Genomic DNA, 18,699 nt, shown 5'->3' with positions numbered 1-18,699 from the left:
CAAAGATGCACTGAGACCTTCCTGTGCTCCAGCCTCAGCCTGGGCCCCTCTCTGGGTCCACACTCTCAAAACAAGAGGCAGGAGGTGAGCGCCTCCCAGCAAGGCCCACCTTGTCACTGCATTCTGGCTCAGAGCCATCCCTAGGGTACCACAGAGCAGGGCGACTGTGGGTGACTCACTGCCGTGGGGACAGAAGAGAGATGTGGTTGGAGAACCTAGGAATTACTGCAAGAGATGGAGGCTGCCTGAGAGCAAAGAACAGGTAGATCCAGCGTGTACAATCTCATCCTTGCTTCTGGAAATTCCATCCGACTCCTCAGGTCTCCGCTAGTTAAGGTCAGGTCTCTGGGGGGACCACTCTACCCCGCCAGGTGGGAAGTACTCCTGGGCAGGGCTGGGTCCTATTATTTGGAGATGCACCCTGACACTCAGCAGTCTGCGTTTGTTGTTGTCGCTGTTTCTGATGGTTACACTAGCCCGGGTTGCTCAAGGCTGCCCTGCATGCCCATGTAAACAGGATTTCACCGGGATAGAAACGGGACGCAAAGACACAACCAAGTGCCCGGTGGAGCAGCCCACAGCCCGCGGGCTGCCTGGCTTGGCGCAGAGCTGGAAATCCAATTCCAAAACAAAAAACTAGAAGTTGCTTTCTTGCTGCTAATTCTCAAGTCAGCCCACACATTAATATATCAGTGGCTAAAAGACTGCATGTCATTTTCAATGAGATTCCTCCTTTCAAAAACGGATACAATCAAAGAGGCAAGTTACTTATCCTGCCCCTCCCTCCCTTCTCCACCATGGGACAAAGAGGAAGTGATTTTAATTTTGAATAAAAAAAATAGTCTGAAATTTTTTTCTCCATCAACCCTTATGACAAAAAAGGCTGTTTCCCCTGCTGGAAGCACCTCTGAGTGTAGAGAGGCCCCACATGCTTCAGGCTTTAAAGAGTGTCACCAAGCCCTCTGATTCATTCAAACTATCCCAAATTGCCCAATCGTGAGCTGGCCCCAAACCGATATTTTGCATCTACTTTTAAAATATGGTGGCTTCCTCATAACTCAACCCAGTTGTTTCTTAGGATGTCGCTTTACGGTTTTTCCCTGTGAGGCAACTGGTCCCCAGCTGTTTGCTGTCCTCAGCTGATGGCAACTGCCTTCCCCCCTTTTTTGAATCTCAGCCTATACTCAAGGGTCACTGTCTCTTGAGCTCCCAGACAGTTCTAGACTTTTCATCTCCCTGCATTTCTTGGAACATGGGATTGCCCTAGGACCCCCACCCCACCCAGAGATGGCCCAGGCCCCGCTGACATCTCCTGACAGATGGTGTTCCTGCTACTTTCTTGTCCCAAGGGAGGGAGAGAAGAGCCGGGCGCTGAGCTCGGGAAGATGACAGCAGCTTCCTGGCCTACAAGTGTAGGGTGCAAGAGCACACGGTTTCTTCCTGTCTTCATTCCCTCCTCTCCAGACTTAGATAAGGCAGGAACCCAACATTCAGGCTGATCCTGTCCCTGAGTGATCGGACATCTCTGCTGAATCTGACATAACGTAAATCAGCTTCTCGACCTCTGGGAGGAAAGGCCAGCCTCAAAAAGTTTTCCACTTCACTGTGGACTGTACTTGAAAAATACAATAAAAATGAATTATTAGAAAAATAAGACATAAAATACAAGCATAAATCTTTGGATTTAGACAAATTTTCTCTGTCAAATTGGTATAAAAGTTTCTAAACACTTTCAATTTCTGCTTTATCCAATCGTGAATCAAATAAGAAACAGTTCCTGGGCAGGCCCAGGGCCACGGGCTATACACTTGGAGCAGCATTGCCTTACATGGAAATGTTTCCAATGTACATTCAGTGCATTTTCTTTGTGAGAACACACCGTTTTTGGCCTCTCTGCTCCTCGTCGTTTGGTATAAGCATGTAACCAGGTTCTGGTGATTCACCCATGAGCATACCCCTCTGCTTGGTGGAGAGTGTCCTCAACTGCACAGCAGCTCACAGCCCTGGCTGCTATCAGGCATCGCTCTCACTAGGTGTCTTTAGAAGCAGCCTGACCTATATCCTACCTGTCTCTTATCCGGGTCCCACCTCCCATTTGTATAAAGGCCCCTTCCTGCTTACTGCTCCCTGAGGGACCCTGTTGGGCTCCCAATTGTCTACCTACTTACCCATCTGATGAGGAAGATAATTTTACTTGCCCCACTCACCGGTATCATTGGGGTATTTGTCTCCCTTGGTGCACGTTCGCCCATCGTCCTCCTGGATGTAGCCCTCCCGGCATTCACAGCGGTAGCTGCCCAAGGTGTTGATGCAGATGTGCGCACACAGCGTCTCGTTGCTGGTGGCACACTCGTCGATATCTGGGTTTGAACCAAAGACAGAGAATGCTCAGACAGCTTCAAAGAATTCACTTCCAACACAACAGGTGACATTGGGCTTGGCCCTTCCGTCAACGTTTACAAGGACACTTTGCTAGACCTCTATCGGAGAAGCCTGAGATAAAGTAGGAAGCTAGAAACCTGGGCCATCACATGATAGGAGCACTTCAGGCAGTGTCACCATGGTTTACAAATGGATCAGTGATGGGGTTCCTGGTTGTGGCTCTCCCACCGCCAAGTCACGTGGCTTGGTGCAAGCAATGCTAGCCTTCACAGTTCTCACCTATAATACAAGATAATGAAGCCTGCCCTAAACACTTCACAGGACTCCAAAGAAGAGAAAATGAGAGAACTGACAGCAACATGCTTTGAAAAGCAAGCAGCACAGAAGTGATTTTCTGCAAGGACCCCAGTGTGCCGAGGGGTTTTATGTTCCCCTTCATGGCTGTGGGTTCCAAACAGTAGGACAGTGACCCAAGGTCATTTAAGAATGGCTCCTTCCCAGTTACGAGTTGTGACGGTACTTGAGAAAAGCCACTTCTGAGAAAAGAAAATAGTCGTGATGAGTCTAATGGAGAAGGTTTTCCCCAGGAAGTTTCAGCTTCATCAAGGACCCAAATAAACCCCTCCTGAGCTGTGGAAATGAGCCATGAGCCCATCAAACAAGTAACCAGTAAGAGCCCACGTGAACTGTGCACATCATGGACTTGCTCCCCTATGGAATAGGGTGGAAATAAAACTCTCTCCCACCAGGCGAGGAGAGGGAGGCCCAAATCCGTTTCCTGTTTCCTGGGTGAAGACTCTGGGTGGCAGTGGGAGGGAGCCATGACACACAGCCCCAGACTGCACATGTGGCAGGCAGACAGAGCCCAGCCCTGCGCTTCAGGATCCCGACAGCATCCCAGTCACTCCCTGGACAAGCCACCCAGGAACCCCTCTGGCAGGCCTTCTGTGTGCCAAGGGAAGCACTGTCCTCCTGGATTCGGATGTCCTCCTGGCAGTATGTCCTATGTCATCTGTAGCTAAGATGTCACAGCTGCAACTCCTCAGGCTGACCACTTTTCTCCAGGACCCCTGCCCTAAACCTAAGCATGAAACTGCCTCTATATCAGAGTAGGGAAGAAAAGGTTGAAAGCAGAATACTAGCTTTGCGTATCCCCAAACCCCCAGATGAAAAGAACAGGGTACTGTGGCACCAAAAATGGAAATACGAGACTTTGTGCCTGGGTGCTCAGTGGTACAGAACGGCATACCATGCTGTCTGTAGGAGAGGCTGCCGGTTTCCTCTCCATTCACTTGGTGGTCTCAGTTTCAATCTTTGCCAGCATGGGGTGCCACCCCAGGTGCCACTGGGGAGAAACCAGGGGATCTAATGTCTAGACCTTCTCATAAATGGTGTCTCTAGGATTGCTGCTGGGGCAGCAGAGGGGGCTGCTCATCACAACTTGTTTGCTATCCACTTGGGTCCATGCGCCAATCTCCTCAGTTCGTCCTCCAGCTGATGCTCAAACTTGACTGTGCGTGTGACTCGACAGAGACATTTGTGTAAACGCAGCTTTCTAGACTCACCCTCAGAGTCTGGAGGGGAAGGGAGCAAGCTGGTGGTGATGAATGGTGCTGGCTTTGCTCAGCTGCAGCCCAGGCAGCCGCCTCAGCTCCTTCTGCCTCACTTCCAGCCTGTCTGCCATATGCACACTTCCTCTTTCCCTGTCTCTCTTCCTGGTCGTCTTTGGAGAGAATGCTGACTCTTGTTTCACTCTTTATTGCATTTTTACATTTCTGCCCACTTATCTTCCATTTTACATTATTCTCGTTTTCCTTTAGTAACCTTCCCCTTCTTCTGCTCCTATATCTCACTGCCGATCAGGATCAGACTGGTGCTAAGTCCCTGAAAAATTCCTTGGTTATAGTTTGTTCCAATAATCACTGCGAAAGGCAGCAACCCCTAGGATAATGCCAATGCAACTCCATCTAACAAGCGTCAGGACATAAGGGAAGAATCAAAGATCAAAGCAACTGAAAGCAAAGATCAAAGAAACTGAGGTGTATCCCCAGGAGCTAGAAAATAATGTGCAACGCCCACACACCCAGGCAGTACGGTTTCTCCCGCTTCCGGTGTCGCTCCCGGTCATAACGGTATCCTGGGTAGCAAGTACACAGCACTCGGCCGAAGTTGTCTGTGCACTGCTGTTCACAGGGAGCCTCGGCGCACACATCATAATCTGAAAAAGAAAAGTGTGAGCTCCTGTCAATTACAGCCCTTTCCAGACGGAGGCAGGGTCTCCAGCCCTGGTCTGGAACAGACTTTCTGGGCTGCACTCTGCTAAGGGCACGTGTGAAGAGTGAACAGCTATAGTTAGAGGAGCATGAACTCTTCAGGCCATCGGGCGTCCTCTAAGAGTTCTTTAATGGGTAAGAATGCCTAGCACTGCAGTGGTTAGAAGCAAACATTACTTGGGATTTTCCCCTGGTCACCATCCTTTGGTTTTTGTTACTCACACAGAGAGCAAAGATGCTTTGGATGGCCAGACTCTGCAGCATTACCTGGGGGCCTGATTCCTCTTTCTCATCAACTGCTGGAGAGACAGGGAATTCCTTCCAGCTCAACACTGAACAACAGCCAGCCCTGCTGAGGGTGCTGGCACCGTAACGTGAGAGCAGGGCTAGAAGTCAGGCAGCCTCGGAGGATTGTGAGAAAGGCCTTGGAACAGAGATGCACATGAGTTATTAGAGAGCTGATATATGTGTATGTGTGCGTGTGTGTTGTAGGCGTGCATCCGGGGGGGTTGATTCTGCATGCTGAGAAGGTGCTGGGTAAGGTCAAATGGCTAGAGATCTTATTCCAGCTCTCAGCTTGTGCAAATTAGGGTGGATGCTCTATTCCTCATAAAGAGTTAGGGCATCTCAGGCCCTATGAACAAGCTGATATTTAACGAGCCTCTGAAGGGACCTTGGCTATAAGTCAGGAGCTCAGGCTGAACATTTACTTCCAGACTAGATCCAGCATCTCATTCATCACCACACTATCTTCCCCAGGTGCTGACAGATAAACTGTCCTTAGACACGGAGTAAGCCTGGCTTTGCTCTGCCACATATGAAGGTGGAAGGGGTGGGCTGTCAGCCCCCGATGCGGGCAGAGTCAGTGTGACAAAGATCATGCCATTCACATGATGACCTGGAAGGCTGCCCTTGCTGATACCCCTCCCCACAGCTGTGATTCCAGGCCTGCTTTGCCTGTGGGTGTCCCTGGTCAAATGTGTTTTCTTTAACTAAGCATCACCTCCAGGGAACCAATGTTCTGGGCTCTTTTTACTCAAGAGCAAGGGCTCAGCCATGATGGGCTGTGGGCTGCCCTGCTCGGCCAGCTGTAGCCACCATTCAGCAACTGCCAGGGAGAGGAGGACAAGGGCAGAGCGGCCATCAGAAGTCCTTGTGTTGACTGTGGTGCCCTACGAGGCTTGTCTTGAAAAGCAGCAGCCTCTGATCTCCTCCACCACTCCTGTTCCCTTAGGTACCACCTCCAACTCCTTTAGCTGATTCTCTTATTATTTCCTTCTGCATCTCTAAAGAGCCAGCTTGCGTTGCTGCTTCTTTTTGTTTTAAGTTCTCTCCATTGATTTCCAGCCATGGAAGGGATGCATTCAGCTTTTTCATTGTTCCCCCCAACCACACCCACACTTCCTAATGCCTCCCTCTTGCCAATATAGTTATATTGAAATCTTGGTTTGACAAATTTTGAGTATTTGCACCATAATGACAATATGAAAGCTATTCTTTGCTGAGCCTGGGAACATGCTCTAATTGCCTATTCTTTCCTGAAGCGCCTTTTGTTTTCCCTGGAATTAAAATAATTATCGTGTCTATTTTTGGGTGCAAAATATTGAGCTTTTTCTCTTAGATTTGAACTCCCCCTTCCATGAGCTACTTTGTGACTGGACCTCTGGAGATCACCTCTCTGCCTTTTCAGCTGCTGGCTTATCAGGTGAGAGAGAGAAGGGGGGGAGGGGAAAGAAGAGGAGGGTTGATGAGGTGCAAGGGGGTGGGGGAGGAGAGGAAAGGGAAGGTGTTGCTACAGGTAAGTCTTATTAGATTCTAATTTCATCCTTTGTATGAATTTCCCTTTTTTCTCTTTGAAAAATGTACTTCCTTTTTGTTTCTGGTACACTAAAATTTCACAATGATGTCTTCATGTGGGACCAGTTCAATCTTTGGTGGGCCCTTTTTATCTAGAAGTTCATACCCTTCAATTCTGGAGAATTTTCTGGAATTCCACCTTTAATGATTTCCTGTCTCCTCTGTTCTCCGTTTTGTGTGGGCCCTCAATGACCAGGATGTGGCATCCCCTGGACCACCCTCTAATATTCTCATCTTTTTTTCGTTTTTACTGTTTTTCATTTCTTTGATCTTTTGCTCTAGTTCTTGGGAGATTTCCTCGCTCTGATCTTCCAACCCTTTTACTGTTTTCATTTTACGTTTTTAATTCCAAGGGTTCTTTATTTCTCCTTTGCATGTTCCTTTTTAATAACACCATGTTCTTATTTCATGGATGCTATGTCATCTTTATAGCTCGCTGAGGTATAAACGGTAGTTATTTCGAAGTTTTCTTCTCTCTGTGTGGTTTGTGTTTTCTCTAAGACTCTTTTTTTCTGTATGTTTCTTATTGTAGGTTTCCCCCTAATGTCTAGTGACCTTTTTCCTGTTGGATGTCTGCTCTAACTGATTCATGAAGGACTAAAAACAGCCAAATAGAAGCTCTTTGAATGCAGCAGACTCGATAAAGCCTGGGCTTCATTTAAGTGATTTGGCTGCTGCATTCCAGCGTCAGTTTCTTTAGGACTTTTTCCTGGGTTGTCTAGAACGTCCAGAGGAGACATTTCCAAATCCTTGCCTGAAAGTAAAAGCATCCTGGAACGCAAGTGAAGAAGGCAGCTCAGTGTTTCAACATTTAATGTATCATTCTTTACTAAATCCCTCCATTTTCAGCGTTGGATCCCTACCTTCATCTCTGACTGGCACCTGTCAGCCCCAAGAGCCTCCGGGTGCCCTCAGAACAATTCATCTCTGGTCGTCTGCTCGGCTGTGGAAGGGGCAACATTCTGTCCACGTGGAGTGGAGGACCAGATGGCAGAGTCGGACTTCTTCATAAACAGACTTTCAGTCAATCCTTCTGTTTTTGACATCACTTTCACCCTTACTTCTAGAACATCTATTTCTGGAGACTTTTAGTTTTTCTCATTGTTGTTCGTTTTGGTATAAATTGGGCTGCTCCTTCGTTTTCCCTCATGCTGGTCAAGGATTCACCTTTCCCATTTTGCTAAGTTGCTTACAAGCTCTCTATCTGTTCTCCAGATTCCAAAATTTGTTGCTGTTATCCCCTCCTTCCTCTTTTTTTTTTTTTTTGTCCTTGTGGGTTTACGTCTTTGTGAATCCTCCTCCCTTTTTTTCACTTAGTGGGGTTTCTGGAGGTAACAAGGTTAATAAATTTCTTTTTTCCTTCCATTTTTGATGCTTGTTTTCCAGAGCCTACGGGCTTTCTGTCATGCAGAATCATCTCTACAGTCTGTCCGTTTTCTATCTGTCCTATTCCCTTGCACCATTCTAGCTCAGACCTTCAGAACCTCCCTTGTAAAGAGCATCTTTATCCCCAGACTCTCCCCACTTAAGTCTATTTGACACAACCCTGTCAGGCTGGCTAACAATATTCCCAAAGCACAGCTCTGTGAAAGTCACCACCTTGCCCAAAAAACCTTCAAACTCTATACTAATCAACATTAAATGTAAATGGCTCACTCTTGCATTTGAGGTCTGGCATTATATCCCTTGAGACTACACTTCCAACTTCAAGATTCATCTGTGAGTTCCTTATACTTCAGTAAGACTATACTCTCTTTCCTGCCACCCCTTATCACACCCATGGCTTATCTTTCCTGTCACCCCTTATCACATCCATGGCTTCTTATCTTTCCTGTCACCCCTTATCACATCCATGGCTTCTGTTTATTCTGTTTTTACTTCTTGTAATGTCCACCCAGCTCCCCCACTCTTACACTCAACACTTTATAACCATTGATACCCTATCTACTTTCTCAGGTCCCAATGCAAACGGCACTCCTTCCAGAAGCCTTCCTTGGACTCCTCAACAGTTTGGTTTCCCCATCCTGTCAACCCCATGGGACTCTATACTTCTCCTGCTCAGGGCTCTGCCATGTTTACTGAATGCCACTTCTGTGCCAGGCTCTACTCTTGCAGGCATGAAGCATTTTGGTGGACAGTACAGGTTCTGGAGCCAAGCCTCCCAACTCTGCCACTATCCCTGCGACTTTGGGGTCTTTAAGCCTCACTTTCCTTGCCTATAAAATAGAGATAACAGTAACATGGACTTCATGGTGCTTTTACGAAGATTAAATTGGAAGATGCATTAAGTACAACAACTGACACGTAATAAAAGCTTTTCCTGCTCTTCTGCTTCTTTTATCACTAGTGTTCTCATAATTGGTTGGTATCTGGCAGGAACTGTGTTCCCTGGAGTAACCAGCACTGCTCTCTTCTTACAGTGTGTACTCAATAATCAGTGAACTACAACAAATCAGCTTACCCTCTTGCCCGGCCAATCAAGATAACACTTACAGCAGGGAGTTTCAAACTTATTCTATAAAGGGGCCAGAGAATATTTTTGGCTTTGCAGGCTTTTGTTGCAACTCTGCTGCTGTGGGGCAAAAGCAGCCATAGACAATATTTAAGTGAATGGGTATGGCTGTGTTCCAATAAAACTTTATTTACAAAAACAGGCGGTGGGCCAGATTGGGCCCAAAGGCCACAGGTTGCTGACCTTTGACATAGAGCAACAAATATAAGGCAACAACCTTCTTTTAAACTGTAGCTTCTACTCAGTTAGAATTCTTTTTTAGAAATTCTAGTCTTTTTGTACTATCTGTGATGGTTAATTTTATGTGTCAACTTGGCTAGGGCATAGTACCCAAATATTTGGCCAACCATTTTTCTAAGTGTTTCTGTGAAGATATTTTTTAGATGAGGTTAACATTTAAATCAGTGGACTTTGAGTAACATAAAGCAGATTACTCCCCATAACGTGGGTGGGCCTCATCTAATCAGCTGAAGGCCTTAATAGAAAAAAGACAGACCTCGCCTGATAAAGAGAGAATTCTGCCAGTAGATGGCCTTCAGACTCAAACTGTGGCTCTTCCCTGGGTCTCCAGCCTGTTAGCCTACCCTGCAGATTTTGGACTGGCCTGCCTCCATGATCTCTTGAGCCAATTCCTTAAAATAAATCTCTCTGGAGAATCCTGACTAATACACCACTTTTTCTGAAATCCTACATTTATGCTTTGCATTTTTGGGTAACAGAAACCTTTACGACTAAAGATATCTTTAGTAAAAAACACACACTCACACTCTGACTTATTTCCACAGATTAAAACAAATCAACTTGAAAAAGTGTTCTGGTGAAAAGCAATCGAGTAGAGAGTTAGTTATGGCAAAGTAACTTTCAGCACTTGACACCCTTCCTGGAAATACTCGGGTCTCGGGCACCTTAACCACAGGTACTCCAGGCTCACCGTGGGGTGAAGGAGACTGATTTTAGGCTGGATGTTTGAAACCACAATGCCTAACATTTAAAGAAACTTTAGGCATGTGGCATCCACATGATGTGTTTTTAACTAGGTTGAGCAAGGTCCTTAGCTGGGATCTTAAATTGATTGGCCTCAATTTTCTTTCAGTATCTGCCAAATTGAAATATGAAGGACACATCTGAAATATAAAGAACTGAGAAAAGCCAGCTTATAAAAGAATGCAATTTTTTGACCTTTGTGGTTTTTTCCGCCAAGCTCTAACCGATGAAATTGGCTGGTTGAGAGAAAGTCAGTCTTGGAGAGACCCAAGGCCACATAAACCATCATATATGAAGCGATTTCCTAACCAACCTTCCTAGAGCAGCTTTCCCAAAGGTCAGCTCTGGCTTAATGAACTCTTCCATCCTTCCACCAAAGAAAGCAATGCACAAGAGGGATTCATGTATTTCTAACTGATAAAGCAATTGCTCTCGATGAGATAATGCAGCATGAATTAGCTTGGCTGGGCTCCAGGTCCTTTGTAGAGATCTAGCTTCTTGGGCAACAGTGAAGAAAACTCTCTCATATTCCCCACCCACCTCTCCCCAGCCCTGGGCGGACCAACCTCATGCTCTTCAAATAGTTCCTAGTGTCTTCTGTGTGCTCTGCCTGGAATCCTTTGCAGCTCTCTTCCTTCTACTTGTCTAAGTCCTGGGGAGCCTTCTTTGACAATCTAGCTCCTTCTTGAGACCTCTGACTGCCCTGGTCCTCTGTGCTATGCGTCTCCTGGAACACTTGCCGCACTGAGTGCCTCTATTGCACATATTGCAGTTACTATTAATAACAACAGCCACCATTTATCAAGCACTTAATAAGAGCCAGCCTCTGTTCCAAGTACTTTACATGTGGTAATATTCTGAGAACGACAATTTGAGTCAAGTATTAATACTTTCCTGCAAAAACTAAGCTTTAGGAAGTAACTTGCCCAAGGTCATAGCTAGCGGGATGTATGTTATGGACTGAATGTTTGTGTCCTCCTGAAATTCATATGTTGAAATCCTAACCCCCAATGTGATGGTGTTAAGAGGTGGGGCCCTTGGGAGATGATTAGGAGATGAAGGAGAAGCCCTCATAAATAAAATTAGTGCCCTTATAAAAGAGGCCCCAGCGAGCTCCCTCACCCCTTCTGCATTGTGAGGACACAGCAAGAAGATGGTTGTCTGTGAACCAAGAAGATCTCACCGGACACTGAATCTTCGGATGCCTTGGTTTTGGACTTCCCAGCCTCTAGAACTGTGAGGGAGAGATGTTTGTGTTTAAGCCACCCAGTCTATGGCATTTTTGTTATAGCAGCCCAAACGGACTAAGGCAAGGTTGAGGCATGATTAAAACCCAGGGCTCTCTGATTCCAGGCTATCCACATCCCATGTCACCAGCTCGAGGGTGCGCCCCGAGGGCCAGGTCCACGTCTCACACGGCTGTGTCTCCTCAGTGCTGGGCTGAGCGTGGTGTTTGCTGATGATCATATGAAGGGGTTTCGAGTTAGCTCATGAAAAGCAGGTGGAGTGGTCAGGAGGACGGTTGTGTTCTAACCGTGTGTGAAACACTGATCAGGACATTATAGCCTCTCCAGCATAAAAACTGAAATATGAGAATTCCTCAATGCATGTGTACATGATGTGTAATGATTTAGATACAGTACGCTACATGTAACCAAACTGGCATTAGAAGAACTTACTGCCAAAAAATAGAAATCACACACACACACAGGTAACACACATATACTCCACATACATCTGAACTCTATAGACACCTCATGATTAGTCATGAATAAGGTGAGAACACATCATCTTTTATACTACCTACCTTCTGGGATGCACTGTCCAAGAACAAATTTATACCCCTTGCAGCACTTTTTCCTAAGAGACAAACAAACAAAAGCACATTTTGAATGTGATAGGTTAGATTGAAAATATAGTTCTTTTCTGTTATTGGTTTTGAATGAAATAACTTGTGCCCAGGAAAAACTGGGGCATAAGGGAAAGTGGGGATGGAGTATTTTTAAAGGAATCTGAGATAAAAAGGAAAAATATTATCAATACCACATGACCATACCATCTTCCAATAGCAGGATATCCTTTTCACCACATTTTACATGAAATTAATCCTTTGAATCCTACAAAGCCAATTAACTTGGAGACTTCAAAATACTGAGATAATTAGAGGCCTATGGGATATAAGCAGGAAAAGGACCTTTGAGGCTGGCCGGGCCCCTCATCCTACAGGCCAAGCATTCACCTGACTTGCTAATTATGATAACAATTAGCTAAGTATAATAATAATTGGATAATTATAACATAATGGTTTCTAATTACAATATAATGATAATTAGGCAGCTAATTATCATCAACAGAAAGAAGGACCTGGCCACCACTTCTGAAAAATAAAATTGGCCATGAAAACCCTGTGAATAGCAGCAAAGCATTGTCTGATTCAGCACCAGAAGATGAAAGGAAAACCCTGTGAATAGCAGCAAAGCATTGTCTGATTCAGCACCAGAAGATGAAAGGATGCGCGAAAAGATCAGGCAGGGTTCCGCTCTGCTGCGCACAGGGTTGTCAGCAGTCAGAATTGACTCGAGGGCACTAACAACAAAACTATTATCAAGCTTGGGGCTGGAACCCAAGCATTCTGACTCCATTCAAGTGCCCTTTTTTTTTTTAAATACTTGTAACACATAAGGTACTAAAGGGTACCTAAATTATCTGAATTTAAGAAACAGCCAACAGGCAATTCCTAACATAAATACCCAAGACTAACATCTCTGCCTGAGGTAGAGAAATGGTGCCATGAGTTCAAAATGCAAATCTCCACTGGAAAGATTATGTCTGGTATGGAGTTCCGAGCTCCTAACCAACATAAACTCTGGACCAAATAGAAGCCAACGACTGCCTGAAGGTTCTGGAGAGTGAATAAAAGCAGGCCGATTAGGAGGAGAGATGAAATTTTGAACAAGGGACCAACACAGGGTAAGTCTGCTGCTTTTCAGGGCTTTAGCCTGAGCACAGAGCACAGGTGCATGTGGGGTGGGAAGCTAAAACTCAGGGAAAATCTGGGTATTTTTTGGCTTGATCAAACGGAGGACAAAACCTTGGCAACCAGAGACCTGAGAAGTTAAGAAGGCATCCTGAAAAGGACAGCGCTCAAGAAGGAGAGACCCAAACCCTGAATAAACCCTGCCCAAGTTCTGGTAAGCCCTGTACCACGTGTGTGAGGATGGACCCGCAGCAGCCCAGCTAGAGAATGAGGACTTCAGCTGCCACCTACCGCGGGCCAAAGACCACAAGTTAACTGCCTGCTAAAAGAAAAATAGACACTCTTTGGATGAACATAACAGAATCCAGCATCTCCACAATCTAACATGTACAAATATGAGCCATTCTCAAGGGGAAGACTGTCGATGGTGTCAATTCCAAGAAAACCTTTGGAATTATTGGAGAAAAACTTTAGAGCAGCTATCACAACTATGTTCAATGAGATAAAGGAAAATAACACTTGTAATGAATGAAAAAGTAGGAAAATTCAGCAGAGAAATAGAAACTACAGAAAGAACAAAATGAAAATTCAAGAACTGGAAAATATATCTGAAATTTAAAAAAAAAACCATCTTGCTGATGGGTTTAACTGCAGAATGGAGTTGTATGATGTGGAGTGAATTTGAAGACACATGCATAGAAATTATCCAACTTAAAGAAGAGAGAAAAAAATGATTTAAAAAAAGAACCACACCTCAGGGACTAGTGAGATGGTTTCAGGAGGTCTACCGTATGGTGTCTGGAGTTCCAGAAGGAGAGGAGAGAGAATGGAGCAGAAAAAAATATTCACAAAAATGGTTGAAACATCCCAAATTTAGTAACAGATATAAATTACAGCACACTCCAAACAGGTTAAATACACACACATACAAAAAAAAGTCTAGAGACATCATAGTCACACTGCCGAAAACCAAAGAGGAAATCTCAAAAGCAGACAGAAAATTACACATTATATACAAGGAAAGGATGATTTGAATGACCACGGGCTTCTCATCAAAAACTACAATAACCAGAAACAATGATATGACATCTTTTAAACTCTAAGAAAACAAACAATGCTGTCAACCCAGAATCCTGTATCCAGTGAAAATATGTTTTAGGACTGAAGGTGAATAAAGATATTTCAGATAAAAGAATTCATCGCTGGCAGACCTGCACAAGAAACACTCAACGGAGTTCTTCAGGCTAAAAGGGTATACCACAGGGAAACTTGAATCTTTAGGAAGGAATGAAGAGCATTATAAATGGTAAGTAGGGTTCATAATGTGTGTAGACGCAATAAGTATAACAACTAGAATAAAAGACAGCAGAGGGTAAATGGACCTAAATGGTTACAAAGTTTCTCCATTGTGTGGGAAAGAGTACCACAGTGACATTTCCACTGGAGCAAACATTCCCTTTACTCTCCATCTCTCCAGCCTCCATTACTTTCCCCTTCCCTTCTCTCCTAGCTGTTTCCTTATAAGCTTCCCTTTACCACTGCCCACATCAGCATATGTTAACTCAGAAGCCAGGAATTAACCAGGGTCCAGTGAATCTGCAAACCTCAAGAATATACCCCAAGGTATTTCTAGTGAGTTGACTACAGTGGTTAAGCTATCATTTAAAAAAACTATTTCCTTATAACCATAAGAGAAATCAGATTCAAAGTTATTCCCGGTGCAATATCACTCACATTTGCATTTGGATATGCATTCTACGTGGAAGAGAAAGGGACTAGTCAAATACGGTGCACCAGCTCGGAATTGCACATCACCTGCAGCCTATCACACCACCTGTGTGAACACAGCATTTGTATGTTATAGTGGATACAGGGGCACAAACCACTGACTTGAGAAATCAGCCATTATTTGTGTCCTAAAGCAAGTTCCCACCTTCAACAAGGTCAGAACCTTCAACCAGGTTAAAAAAGGGTTTCTGTCTGTTTAAGAAGAATTTGATACCCTTGAATGTATTTTTTCCATCATATAGTAAAAAATAATTTAACAGCGTTATTGTCTACATCTGCAAATTAGTATAATCTAACTATATTATAGGTCAAATCAATTTCTGTGAACTGGTCTGCTAAGTAGATTACTACCCACAGCAGAAACTCCAGCAACTTCTTCCTAAGGCTTTTGCAATTTATAAAAATTTTATTAAATCCATCATTTATAAGTTTTACATGAAATTTACTAAAAATGTATACAACTTATAAACATCACATCTGGTAAGAGAACATTCTGAGATACAATCAGGTACCAATCAGGTACACCACCACCACCTGATGCCTCCCTGCAACATCTCTCATGTGCAGTCCAGCTGTGATAGATAATCTTACTTCAAAATCACAGTAAGTGGGCTTCCATTATAAAAAACAGTGGCATTCGGGATGCTCCCGAAACAGACTTGAATGAAATAGCTAAGGGTCTCCCCCCTGCAGAGAGCACATTTGCCTACCTGTACTTGTCTACTCAACATAGATCATTTTGAATCTTTCTTCAGCGTATTTTATATTAGAAGGATGTATATGAGTAGATATACATATATATGTAATTTACCGATACGAATGATGCGTGGAATCATTTTCCCATTAGTTTTCCCATTAATTTCCCAACATCTCCAACGGCATTATAATTTTACATGCTAAGAGAAGCCCGTGGGGTATAATTTTATGATTATTATTACTTCTAACAGAGTAGAGGATCTACCTTTAGATTCAATGAAACAAACTGTGCCTAGTTTTCTACGGTTTAAGAAAGTCCAAGTTCCTAACAACCAAAAAGAAAACTGGCTTAATAGAGTATTCATTAAAATTTTACGGGTATTACTTACTGTATTACTTGAAGCTGTCCTACAGAAAACTATTAGAAAAAGACCTGTGCACTAGATGATCTGAAACTGACTGACTCATGAGAAAGTTGGATGGAGGAGGAAAAACATGTGTTTTTGATACTCATGTCTCAAGGGTAACACCACATTTAAACATATGGTTCTATTTGTCTGTTTCTATTTAAATGGTGCAGCTAAGGTATAGCCTCTGAGATGTTCGATGGCATTTTAAAGTTCACGAAATTTCTGACTTTTGTGAACATTTCAAGGGCTCAGAATTGTCCACAAAGTGGAGCCAAAAGCAACCTGTCATTTACCTTTCTATGAAATTAAAATGATAACATGGTGATTTGATATGCTTTCAAAAGGCTACGGAGCTCCGTCAGAAGAGCTGAACTTTGGGATGGGCATGCTTTATTTAAATTCCTGCTCAGCTAAGAATGAAATTCCCCTTGACTGTTTTTTCTTAATTGCATAACTAACATCAGCTCTCTGCTCCAGGGAAGGCGATCCACGGTAACCCCCACCCCCCGCCCCTCTTCCCCAGAGTTCCTGCAGATAAAGCATTATTTTGCATGTTAAACACCCAATCATAAATCACCATTTAAAATAAACAATGAAATATTCCAAAGTATTAAAAAAATAAACACTGGCTGCACACATCATACCTTTTGAAAGATTACTTACACCATAATTTACGTATAATGAAGCTGAGACAACCCAAGTGAAATTGCCTTGTTATGCCAGCACGGACACTCGTTAGACCTCACTACAAACACGGCTGTGTGGTTTTTATCTTGAAGAAAAACAAACTAAGATGGGGAAAGCTCATGTGGATTCAGAGGAGGCAGTCCTTAATACGCTTCACATGTCATAGCTTGGTTTTCCAAATGGAAATGCTTTTCTCATTTCTTGGCAAAGGGAAGTGGTGATTAGATGGTTGTTACATAGAAAGGGCGACATCTGGCAATCAGGAAAGTCTGTGGAGGTTTCCCTTGGGTGCCCCTGAGTATTAACACACAAAAAAATCATAAATAAAAATAGTACAGCCAGAAATATATCCCACCAACCAAGTGTGTGCGAGAGCTTTTGGAAGGGAAAACTACATCAGGAAAACAAAGAGAGATACTATCATCCAACTGTCTGCTGACTGTTAGTTATCAGGTTCTAGAAAATAATTAAAAAAAAAAAATCTGCCTACAGAATTAGAGGCCTAGAAAGAACCTGGAAAGGTCAAGGGAGTTAGTAGGCAAGAAATATTTCAACACTTGCTCCAAGGCAACAGTAAATTTTCCTAAGATTTACTTGGGGTTTCCTTTGCAGACCTCCCTATACAGGCAGCAGATATATCAGATTTTTTTAAAGAATGAGATGGAACTGCATTTTTTAGAGTATTTTAGAGTTGGTGCCAAGCAATGTGTAGTGGATGGAGCAATGGCTTTGAGGTCAGGCAAGTCTGGTTTATAATTCTGGCTCTGTCATTTAAAGAGCTCAGGGTGTGACCTTGGACTCATTTCTTAAACTTGCTGAACTTCAGACTCCTCATGGACAAAATATGAATAACAATATTTGCTTTAGAGGGTTATCACAAGGACGACAGATAATATAATAAAGGTGCCTCGCATGGGGCCCGGTTTGGGGTCAGAACAGTGTTCTTGCTGCAGCTTTATGAACACAGCAAGCAAACAGCAACAGCAACTCTACCCAGATGTTTTCATCTTATGACTCATCTCTCTTCCACTTCTTATTCAATGGCAGATGTCACCTCTTCTTCCAAGAACAAAAAGAGACCGAGAGGGGAGGGAGAACAAGTTCTCATTTCAAGATGATGGAAAAGTAGTATTTCTGTCCTCTTCTTCTCGCGCAGAAGAACCCCAAATAATGAGAACACGAGATAAAAATGCAAGCTCATATCCCACGGATTTAGGAGATCTCTCAAACTCTGAATCCCAGTAGGTGAACATGGCCTGGGGAAGGAAGGATTGGAAGTGATTTTGCAGAGTGGAGCAACTTCCAACGTAAATGCCTCCAGAGGAGGTTACCATGGAGAAGAAGCAAGCCAACTCCTCCCAGAGAGCCTCAGCAAGCCTTGAAATGGATACACCGGGTATTGAGGAAAGTGGAGGCCAGAAGACAGCAAGCTGGACTTCCAGGCCCCTCCCAAGCCCCAAGCAGCTACCCTGATACCCTTTGCCTACTGCCACAGGGAGCAGATGGTATATCCTTTTGGCAAACTCTACCCAAGAAGTTCAAGACTGGGACACCACGCCAGAGAACCCAGTGGAACGTGCCCAGAGTAGATAATCCTGCCCAGGCACACAGTTTCCAAAGGTTTTTTAAAGAACCTCTTCGATTTAATATTTCATCCTCAAACAAGGAAGCCCTCCCGGTGATGGCTTCTAAAGACAAAGGGATGGTGGCTTTCTCACAGCTAGTCAGTCCTAAATGAAGACAGATGAGATTAGGACACTGTGGAGCCCAGTTGGCATGATTTATTTTCACAATTCCAACCACGCTGTGGCATGCCTGAGACGGGAGTCCATAAGAAACTTCCACCAGGAAGAACACAGAACACGAGTCCCTGGGGGCTGATATTAAAGGGCTGAGGATTTAAAAGCGGGCCTGAATTTCTTTGTAAAGCTCTGCAGAGGGAGGAAGCTTTCCTCTCTTCCTTTCAATCTTCCTGCCTTGCTGAAACTTTTACTGAGCTTTGCATGGCTTCGCGTGAGCTCCAAGAATTCCTTTTACACCAGATGCCCTGAGAACTGAACCCAGTAAAGTGACTCACCTCCCATCTAGGCATGCTTGGCTTCAGCCTTTTAACCAGAAAGTGCTCCTCCAGGC

The 18,699-nt window shown here is 44.1% G+C and overlaps 1 protein-coding gene across 3 annotated transcripts in view; it reads right to left on the bottom strand.

The window, feature by feature from the left end:
• The window catches only part of CCBE1 (collagen and calcium binding EGF domains 1), a 241,280-nt gene that overhangs the window by 26,731 nt on the left and 195,850 nt on the right, over nucleotides 1-18,699 (bottom strand). Inside the window, exons 1-4 of one of the 3 annotated variants that reach the window (XM_070512932.1) lie at nucleotides 16,543-16,618; nucleotides 11,816-11,868; nucleotides 4,466-4,600; nucleotides 2,208-2,360 (exon numbers count right to left, since the gene is read on the bottom strand). In XM_070512932.1, coding sequence (XP_070369033.1) covers nucleotides 2,208-2,360; nucleotides 4,466-4,600; nucleotides 11,816-11,868; nucleotides 16,543-16,547 — 346 coding nt within the window. In that variant the 5' untranslated portion in view covers nucleotides 16,548-16,618. Of the gene's footprint in view, nucleotides 1-2,207; nucleotides 2,361-4,465; nucleotides 4,601-11,815; nucleotides 11,869-16,542; nucleotides 16,619-18,699 lie in introns of those variants that run through there. The other 2 variants (XM_014859067.3, XM_044774812.2) reach the window with 2 other exon arrangements.

This window comes from Equus asinus, chromosome 7, assembly GCF_041296235.1.
Source record: "Equus asinus isolate D_3611 breed Donkey chromosome 7, EquAss-T2T_v2, whole genome shotgun sequence".
Taxonomy (NCBI): Eukaryota; Metazoa; Chordata; class Mammalia; order Perissodactyla; family Equidae; genus Equus; species Equus asinus.
Note: the sequence above shows the minus strand (reverse complement) of the source record. Positions and strands in the feature narration are given on the sequence as shown.